Source organism: Pygocentrus nattereri, chromosome 7, assembly GCF_015220715.1.
Source record: "Pygocentrus nattereri isolate fPygNat1 chromosome 7, fPygNat1.pri, whole genome shotgun sequence".
In the NCBI taxonomy this organism is placed as follows: Eukaryota; Metazoa; Chordata; class Actinopteri; order Characiformes; family Serrasalmidae; genus Pygocentrus; species Pygocentrus nattereri.
In genome coordinates, this window is record NC_051217.1 from 148,987 (window position 1) to 160,000 (window position 11,014).

Here is an 11,014-nt window from a genome sequence, read left to right on the forward strand (position 1 = left end):
TAATAATATACTGAATACTTCACTGAAGCTTAACAAATAGAGAAAAGATACAGTTTAGAAACACTTTGTTAAAGTATAGTTTTAGTATAAAATCAGCACAGTTCACCGTAAGCAGATTTTCAACAAACTAATATTTAAAGTATTCTTCACTAAAGCACAGTTTTAACTCAGAAATGAATGCTGTTTTTGTTAAAATACAGTAATAGCATTAAATAAGCACATCCTTGTAGGCATAATTTTTGAAGCACCTTTTCAATGCAAAATTGATCTTTTTCAAGTATACTTAACACAGAAATAAATGCTTGTTTTGTGAAAGTATAGTTGAAACATAAAGCACACTTCAATGTATGCATAGTTTGATGAAGCACTGTTTCTGTGTAAAATTAACATATTTTTTAAGCACACTTCATATAAATATACTTTTAACACCAAGGTAACACATGCTCCCACTCTGTAAAGGTATAGTTTTATCAAAAAAATAAGCACAGTTTATATTTTAGTACATTATCAGTGCCAAATTAGCCCATCCAAATGAAGTACACATTTTTTTCAAAGTATGCTAAAATATAGATTCAGTAAGTAAAAACAAAGTATACAATAAAAAATATATACATGTATACAGTCCTGTGAAAGAGTATTTGCCCCTCATGCAGTTACTTCTATTTTTGCTAATTTGTCACATTCAAATGTTACAGATCATTAAAGTAATTTTAATATAAGATAAAGGTAACAAAAGTTAAAACAAAAATTTAAACGATCATTCCCTTTACTGAAGATGAAAATGTATCCAAAACCATGTGAGAAAGTAATTGACCTTAAACCTAATAAGTGATTACAAGGATGTGCTATCCTTGGCAGTTACAACTTCAAACATTTGTGGTAACGTACAGTGAGTCTTTTACATTGTTGTGGAGGAATTTTGGCCCAGTGTTCTCTTCAGAATTGTTTTAATTGGCCTACACTGGGTTTTTTTTTTTTTTTTTTCTACCCGATTTTCTCCCCAATTTTAGTTGTTTCCAATTCCACCCGCTACTTAGGACTCCCCCAATCACACGATGCCACCAACGCTAGGAGGGTGAAGGCAGCACAGGCTTCCTCTGAGACCTGAGGAACCGCCGCTTCTTTTCAAACTGCCACTCACGCGACGTCACGGAACAGCCGAACGTGCTCGGAGGAAAGCACCGACCGCCAGATCCATTACGTCAGCTAACAGATGCCTGCATCACACTGAGTGATGGGAGGAGAAGGGCGGCAATCCTACCCACCAGGAGAGAGCGAGGCCAATTGTGCTCTCTTGGACTCCCGGCTACAGACGACTGTAGCCTCACCAGGGATAGAACTCACAATATCCTGATGATATGGCCAACACTTAGACCGTTGCGGCACTCGGGAGCCCAACTGGAGGGTTTTTGAGCATTCTTCCTTCCGGATTTTCTGAGAGAGTGACAGAGTTAATGCCATCCACCCATCCATCCATTTTCTAAGCCGCTTCTCCGTCAGGGTCGCGGCCCCCCCGCGGAGCTGGAGCCTATCCCAGCAGTCTTCAGGCGGAAGTCCATCGCAGGACAGACAGACACAGACAGTCACTCACACCCAGGGGCAATCTAGCATCTCCAATTGGCCTGACTGCATGTCTTTGGACTCTGGGAGGAAACCGGAGAACCCGGAGGAAACCCACGCAGACACGGGGAGAACATGCAAACTCCACACAGAGAGGACCCCGGTCACCCGGTCAGGGAATCGAACCCAGACCCTCCTCACTGTGAGGTGACAGCGCTACCCACCACACCACCATACCATCACCATCACACTACCACCACGTTTAACTCTTGATGATGTTCTTATAGTGGAAAGCAGTGTTACACCAGATGTAGGATCCATGTCCATGCCCATCAGAATATTAGTCCAAACGTCTTGGGGGGCTTCTAAGATGTTTTTTGGCAAATGTGAGACAAGCCTTTGTGTTCTCCTTGGTCAGGAGTGATTTGTGCCGTGCAACTCTCTTGGATGCCATTTTTACCCAGCATCTTTCTTATTGTGGACTTATGTACATTGACTTCAACAGAAGCAAGTGAGGCCTTCAGTTCTTTGCTGATGTATGTCTGAGTTCTTTTGAGACCTCCTGCATGAGTCATCAATGCACTCGTGGTAATATTTTGGTAGGCCGGCCACTCCTGGAAAGGTTCACCACTGTTTCAAGTTTTATCCAAAATAACTCTCACTGCAGAGTCCCAGAGCCTTGGTAATGGCTTTGTAACCCTTTCCAGGTACATTTCAATCACTTTTACAACATTATTTGAATTATAACATGGCATCATGTGGTGCTTTCTGAGACCTTCTAGTCTGCTTCACATTGCCAGACAGGCTACTACTTAAGTGACTCAGTATTTTGGTGTGTAAGAAAAGTTTTACCCTGTAGGCACTAAAAGGAAGTGTGTCCAAAAGCACATGATCTCTTCTTCCCTGTGACCGCCCAAAGACGATAACATCATTTTCATGTGACTCTCCAGGGTCGCACTCACCACCACCTAACATACGCAGCACACACAAAACATAAACAAAGCATTTCATATTAAATTAAATTCTAGTTATCAGAAGCAATCATATGTATTAAGATTTATATGAGTAATGTATGCAGAAATCCATACCCATAGTAAAATAGAAACGCAGGTTGCCATAAGACGTTGTGTCCAGGTAGGGAGTGCACACCTTTCTCACGTCATCCCCAAGGAACACTAGTGCTGAGCCAGACTCAATTTCCCCGCACTGAGTGCCATATACTGCCCCCTCAATGTCCCAGCTAAGGAACAAAGTATTTGTCTGTAATTCAATATTATCAGTACATAACTTTATACATTAACTTGTCTTGCCAGTAACTTAAACAGGGGAAGAGGCTTTGACTCCATTGCTGACCAGCAGTGATTATGTGATAACTGACACATGGCAACAATTCATGGTCCTGTGACCTCATTGATGACACAAGCTTCCTTTTGGCACTCCTGACAGCTTGTGCGCCACACCTAACACACTAATGACACCACCTGGAGCAAAGTCATCATTAACAACATCTTTCCACACCACAAATTCCTCACTATGCCTTTAACTTTATGCTTTACACATTTGAAAGTGTTTTTACAATTGCTACTGTACTGCTGAATTATTATATTGTTATTACACCACTATTATCAATTTTAATGATAATACACAGTATTATAATACATGATGATACATAAAATACATTGTTTATGTGCCATTATTACACTATTAAAAAAAAAAAGATATAAAACTGTCACTGTGGCAGTACCCCTCTGTCACTGGGGTGGCACCCACAAGGGGACATCTCAGTACCTTTAGTCAGGGAATATAATTGCGCCATAAACCACTGAAATTATATCTTCTACTGACCCCACACCATCTCCAGGCTTTTTCTTTTATTGTTCTTTTTAAAACATTTAGTTACTTAAGATACAATATCAAACCTTAAAACGCAGTGGTGGACAGTAAGTACATACATGTAATTCGTTACTTGTATACAATTTTGTGTATATCTGTACTTTACTGAAGTTTCTCCGTTCTGGGCGACTTTCTCCTTTCACTCCACTACATTTCAGAGTCTAATATCCGACTTTTTCCTCCTACATTTTGAGAAATCAGTCGTTCCTTTTGGTTTCTGTGTGTATAAAAACGTAACATGTCAAAACGAAAGAAGCGCAAAACCAGAGCACCAATCAGGGCCCAGCGGTCACTTTGTTTAGAGCTGGTTTTGACCTGTTGGTCATACCGACCCAGTGCAGCACGCGGTTCAACGTTAGCGCAGCAGCGTAAAACTTTGGGAGAGTCTGTTCAACATAAATGATGAACTAACCTAACTTTGTGTAAATAGAGCTCAATATAGAAATATGTCCACATATGCAGTCGAGACTGACGCGGCTTTTTTCTGAATTTCTACAAACACCGTTTCATTTTATAGTAAATGAGTTTGGGCTGGTTTATGTTTATGAACAGACGCCTACAGATCAACATAGTAAAGGAGCTCATCTGTGATCCTGAGTTTAAAGCCAGTTTTTATTCAACTTAAACTTGGAACTAAGTTGTAAATAAATCTGAAACTGAAACTTTGCTTGTGTGTAAAAAGTGATTTCAGAGCCACTCGGTTCTCCCTGATGGAAACTGTTTACCTTCAGTGTTTTGTGCTTCTGATCATTTTAATAGACGTCAGCGTCACTAATTAATGACGTTCTATTAAAAGACTGGTTTACCAAGAGAGACGCTGGAGGACTTTCACCTGAAATGAGTTCATGAAGCCAGTCTGGTTATAAAAATGATAACAGGACATCAGAGCCAGAATTACTCTTTTAGTACTTTTACTTTATACTTAAGTACATTTGAAGGGAAATACTTTAGTACTTTTACTCCAGTGGAGGTCTAAAGGGAGGAACTACTTTTACTGGAGGAATATTTTACCTTGGGGGTCTCTACCTTAACTCTAGTACATGATTTGTGTACTTCGTCCATCACTGTTAAAATGACTGTTGTACCTTGAGGGTACATTTATTTTGCTTGGAACTTCAACAAAAAATGTACCTTTATTTCTAACAGTGTACAAATAGGAATATTGCTAGAGTTACTCTGAAGGCAGCAGTTGATATAACCCAAGGGAAAATGAGAACAATTGCATTCCCTAATCCTTCAAGCACAGATGACATTTGGCACAGGCACATTTCTAAACCCAAATGACAAAGCTCACCTTTATGAGAAACATCTTTAATTTTGATTCTTGTATGATATTATGGCTGATACTTACCCACTGGGGGGACTTTCAAAGTTCTCCTCCCAGTAGCTCTGTCCTTCTTCCCGGTGGAGATCAATGTCCCGAGTAGAAGCAAAACTATGGCCCACTCCCTCTCCACCATGGAAGTACAGCGAGTTCCCCTCTGATTGACAAGCATGCTGATAAAAAGAATGAAAAGAGTAGATTAAAGTAGATTAATATGAATTTAACAGATCTAAAATAATTAATAACCTGCAAACACCTGTGTAATACAAGGGAAAAGCCCCTAATGAGCCCACGTACCCTGTACACTGTGCTTTTATTGTACAATATAAAAAAATCTGGAGTATTTCAAAATACTGCTAATCTGTAATTTGATAAACATACTTTTTTCTATGTCAAGGAAAGAACCTCATCATAGGGGTTTAAAAACACAGCATTTCTATTTTATCCCAGTTCTATATTTTTTAATCATGACATACATTCTTCTGTGATTTTTTATATTAGCAATTACATAAAGGGGTATACTGCCATGGCTAAAGTGTACAGATATGCTAAATGTGCATCAAGAGAAAGAAGGTTAATTACTGAAATTATCAATGCAAATTTGTATTTTTGCATCTAGTTACAAAAAATATTTAAATTCCTCTTTGACACTGCAGGCCCTAATACGCTCATTAACCTATTCCATATTTCATTTCCCTATGAAATTTTAAATGTTTGGAGTTTGCACGGAAAACTCATATCTATAAACAAACAAACAAACAAACACAAGAACAAAGTATGGGTTGAGTGAAAAGAAATAACAGATTATCTATTGACTATCAACTGATTTGCTATTCAAAATTTAAATTTAAAACACAATATAATTTGAAATCTGATTGACTATATACATTCTTAAATGCTTTTACTACACATGACTGGCTACAATTTACCATGACACCTTTAAGTGATGGGACTACATCATATTTGAAAAACAAAGTTTGCAGACTTTGCATTCCACCTTTTTAACTGATGCACTGATTATTTAATCTTTTATATGATCGAAATGCATCAGACTATTAAAATGTCTTAATTCTTGGAAATGAACCATTGACTGAACTTATTAGAAACAGAAGGAAACTTAAAGGGGACAAGGGACCCCTCTAAGTACAGTTCAGATGTTTCATTTTTTTCTGTTAATCATTTCATATTTTTTTAAATACATCATAAGACGGAGGGATGGAGGGTGTCCGGTTTGGTGACCTCAAGGTCACATCGCTGCTGTTTGCAGATGATGTGGTCCTATTGGGGACATCAGGCCGTGAACTTCAGCTTTCACTGGTTCGGTTTGCAGCCGAGTGTGAAGTGGCCGGGATGAGGATCAGTACCTCTAAATAATAATGTAATTGATATTTAACCCATCACTGGTAGCTGGGCACTAACATAACACTGCCTTTCCAACAGAACGCTAGCTGAAATTGGCCCTGCTGTAGTGGTGATAGTTAGACAAACCAAGGCTTCTTACAAATGGCTCATGTTAGCATCAGTGAGGGAACAAAACAAATAATAGCCTCTCAGTTATGAGTCATAAAGCACTCTGCAAGCTGGGACTGACTTCTTTGGCACATGTTAAACACGTACAATACATTATGTTAACTACTCAAGATGTATAAATTAACATGGCTATGATTAATTTTTATAAATATTTACATCCACGTTAGAATGTCTTATGAATGCATTATTACATGTTATGAATGTGTTGACAGATGGTCATAGAAATGGAAATCACAGCAAATGTTACCACATTTCCTTGCACTTATGAGTATGTATGACACCTTCAATCAAAAGCAATATATAACAGTATAAATGGAAACATATAACAGTATTTCAGACCTTGTTACATCGCATATCTTGCACCAATCCTTTACCATGCTTGACTCATAGTTGTCTGTTGATTGCTTCAACGACATGCATACTGCCTTCTGTTACTTCTCTGATTCAAACTATAAGTCCATAAAAACTTTACTTTGCATGTCAGGAGTCCAGTTTTGGTGTTTTAATTTTTTTTTAAATTAATTTTTCCTCAGTAACAGCTTCTTGACTGCTACAGTTTTTGCATGATTGTTATTAGACCCCAATTGCTTATGCAAATGGATTATCTAAAAATCCCATTTAGCCTTTTAAGATGCACAAGAAAAAGGAAATTTGGGTAGCTAAGGTGTGTTTGGGCAGTTGCTTGTGGGAATGTTATTGTATTAAAAAAAAAAAAACAATATCAGTGAAGCAACATGTTTCTATTGTAACCTTCACAGTGGCTCCGGGGAAAAAAAGCCAGTTGGCAGTATCCAGAGGATCTAGGTTGTCTTCCAGCAGGGTGGGCTTGTGAGCCATGTTGACTAGCAATACATTGTCCAATCCCCAGCAGGACTCATAGCCATCAGACACTAGTGCAGCCTCCTGAGTCCATCGCAGTCGCACAGCCTCTCCCCTACTGCCTGGTGGCATTGGCAAGAGATGTACTACTGTGCTGCTATTTGTGGGAGCCCTGGAAAAGAGAAAGAACGAGAGAGATTGAAATGAAATAAAAAGAGTAAAACGGATACAAAGGAAGGAAGACAAAGACCAGGTTAAATGGAATGCACTTCAGTTGTACAAACACCACACCATGTCTACATCAAAATCTGATATTTCCTGTACATAATCAGGTACCACATCAAGCATTATTCCATACAGTGGTGGAAAAAGTACTTGCATAACAGAAAATAATGATAGCTTAGGGTTTTTGTTTTTATTTTTTTATTCTAGGGCAAATAGAAGTGCAAAAAAGATAAATGAGAGCTAAAGAGAGAAATACCTGATCTTATCCAAGGTGATCCACTCGTCTGAGCTGTTTAGACTATAGGAGACAAGTATGCTGGGATCTGAATAACTGAAGCGACAGGATCCAGAGCCTAAACAAGAGAACAGGCACACAGTTGGACAAAGAACAGTGTTAGCATAATCATACTTCATAACTGGACAGCCAGGCATATTAGCATCAAACTAAGCCCTAGAGAGGCAGTTTGCAGCAAAATAGGGAAATAATGTGTCAGCTATTTTTCCTCCCATCATTTCCATTTCCTCACATAGGCTGGCTGTGATCCACTCGTACCCCAAGGAATGAGCCCTCGCTTCACTTTCCGAGCCATGCATAATTGATGTCTAAACAGTGTCATGCTATAAAAATAAATGATCAGTTTTTTCGGAGCTGTGGGGTTCGTAAGTACATGATGGGAATACTGAGGCTGTCTGTTGTAACAATGGCAATAAAGGTATGAAGAGTTTTGGAGAAAGATCCTCAAAGCTGTAGCTGTAGAGGAAGATCAAAATTAAAAATGTCGGATACCCAGACAGGCACCATTTAGAATACTGAGAAGGTTCTCAAAAGCTCTACAGAGATGCACACAAAGGAGGAATTAAAAATGGTTTATGTTTATTATTAGAAATAATTTGAATACTATAGCATTTGTTACAGATAGCAAAGAGTGCCACAGCTGAAGATTAGGTGGCATTATAACCAGTTGTGTCTCAGCTGCTCCTCCTTTAGGTTAAGACTGACTGTAGTGAGGGCTGCATCCAGCAACCTTTGTCCTACTTTGCTCTGTTTTGTTTAATATCTTTTACACAGTTTTGTTTTAAAACTAGAATTCTTTGCAATCAAGGGGCAATTCTGTCCCAACAGTGACGTATTTGTAACTTTTATAAGGATATGGTGGAACCTTGAGACAGTCTAGTGCTGCACACTGCCTTGCCTTTAGCATTTTTATGGGTTTTAAACAGCATCACTTTATCTTTTTCATATTTCAAGACAAGTCAAGAGGCTTTTATTGTCAGTCCATCTCTGTACGAGTACACAGTGGAGTGAAATTATCATGGAGCAACAGGGAACACAGAGTACAAAGTGTGAACGTGCAGACGTCAAACAAAAAAAATTAAACTAGAAACAATAAATAGGATAAACAGACATTAGACACAGTAAACAGGACAGTGCAGCACCGACACGGCACTCATTCTGGACATGAGGCCGTGGAATAAGCACTCCTTAATTTCTTCACTTTCTTTCTTCCTCACTTCTTTTTCTTCCATCTTCTGCTATTCATACCTTTCTTTGTCTGCTTGTTTTTTTCCTTTGTTTCATCACTCATTTTTGTTTTCTTTTCCTCTTTTTTCCTATTTTTTCCATACTTCAGCACTCTTTTTCCTTTCCCCACTTCTTTTTTTATCTCATAAAATGTATTTTTCTTTTTTCTCTTCTGTTTCTTTTTTCCTATTTTTTCCTTTCTTTCATTCTTTCTGACTTTCTGCAGAATGTTTTAAGGATTGTTTTTCTGCTTTGCAAACAGGGAGTTTAGTTTGGATGGGTGTCAGAAAACACCTTAAGATCATCTTAAGATCAAGGTTATCAATTTGAAGTTTTAAGAAACACACTCAGGCCAATAATAGAAACATGCAAACATCAAGGAAAACACACTGTATTATGGTAAAACATTCAATCAATCAATTTTTTGGAACTTTTTACTTAGATATTCACCAAAAACGTGCTAAAAATAAATATCATGTAAATAAAATATATTTAATGTTTAGTGCGCTAATATTTGCTCTTTTAATTGTGGACAAAAATAAATTTGCCACACAATTTTTACGAATCATTTTTAATAATTAATATTTTTTGTATTTGAGCTGGAAAGCAGGTCAAGTTCAAGCAACATAGAATTACATGAATGAATTATATATTATGCAACGATTTAGCAGATTTTTACTGTTACAATTAGCCCCTCCATCTGTTTAAATTAATCCTACTGAGTTAGTTGTAACATTGTTTTTGTTCATAAACACTGTGGAAATGCTGGAAACAAAATAAACAATTTCATTCATAGCCAAGAATTATAGGCTGCTTGTATAAAGAAGTATTCAACTTGCCCAAATATGTTAATTTTTTAAGCAACATCGTTTCATATACACAAACAAAATTTGTGTAAATTTTGTAGACACAGTCATAAAATGATGAGTATGTTCTAGGGGTGGAATGATATGGAAATCGAAAATGTATTGGCGTATTTGCACTGCAATACATTATTTGACAGAAAAAAAAGAAATGCTAATGTTCGCATTTATTTTTTGATTAATTGATTAGGGATTTCCTACCATAGTTCATTGTCATGCCCTCCTCTGGATCCATCAATCTAGCAAACTCTCACTCCCAGGACTCTCTTGGAGATCACATGACTGTTGATCCACCAACCACAGCCAATCGTCATTCCCTTTCTCTGAAGTACTGATGTTATGCACCTGTTTTGTTTGTCATATGACTAGCAGCCGTTAGTAAATAAAGCCTGGGCTTTATTTGGGGACTTGTGAGGTACTGCTCCATTCTCCAAGCCTTTTTTTCTTGTATTTCCTTTTTGTGTGTTGGACTGTATTTTTGGGACTTACGACTGCCCTCTTTCTTTGCCATTTTGGTCTTTTTTGCTTGGTTTGTTCCAGATAATCATTCTTACTGGTTTTGATGATGTGATTAATGTTTAGTCTGGGTTGTAAAGCAGTGCTGGAGTGAGGCTGCTATGTGTTAGGATTTCTTAGAGGGTTCTCTGAGGGAGCTCTTCTTGGTTAAGTTCTTGGCTCTGTTGCACCTTAAACTAGAGAGTTCTTCTGGTTCTCGTGTTCAGGTGCATCAAGACATTTAGAGATATTTTTTGAATGTTTATTAACAGATAGAATCAGCCTATTCTGCCCTGCATGTATTGGCTGGGGTTTTCATTTAGACTTTCAGGATCATTTTGCAGAATTCCGGGTAAACTCTACAGTTCTTGTGTTTTATTGTGCTGTTTATTTGTGTTTTTGCACATGCTGCTTTTGTGATCATTCAATATGATCAACAAACGTTTCTAAACATCCGATCGTCACTCAAGTTGGACTTTTACACAAACAGATGCTCAGTGGTGAACGGCTGCCCCTTCCTGGCTTCTCTGCCTCTTTGATTACTGACATGCACACACCAGTGGAACAGGAGGAAGTGCAAGAGGGGCAGATGCACTGGGAAATTACCGAGAACAAGGAAAAGATGCTTCAACACTCGTATTCTTCTCTCAAATGTTCAATAACTGGAGAAGAAAATAGACAAACCGAACATACGAATCAAGTTTCAGCGTGACATTGAGAGATGCTACGTTTTAGCACTCACAGAGACGTGGCTATCCACGACAATACAAAATAAAGGCATCA

General features: G+C 38.1%; 1 protein-coding gene across 2 annotated transcripts in view; it reads right to left on the bottom strand.

Moving 5' to 3' along the window:
* reln (reelin) overlaps window positions 1-11,014 on the bottom strand; it is a 224,008-nt gene that overhangs the window by 111,561 nt on the left and 101,433 nt on the right. For both annotated transcript variants that reach the window (XM_037540124.1, XM_017717159.2), the window contains exons 9-13: window positions 7,608-7,704; window positions 7,058-7,298; window positions 4,805-4,950; window positions 2,649-2,800; window positions 2,413-2,528 (exon numbers count right to left, since the gene is read on the bottom strand). In XM_037540124.1, coding sequence (XP_037396021.1) covers window positions 2,413-2,528; window positions 2,649-2,800; window positions 4,805-4,950; window positions 7,058-7,298; window positions 7,608-7,704 — 752 coding nt within the window. The remainder of the gene's footprint in view (window positions 1-2,412; window positions 2,529-2,648; window positions 2,801-4,804; window positions 4,951-7,057; window positions 7,299-7,607; window positions 7,705-11,014) is intronic.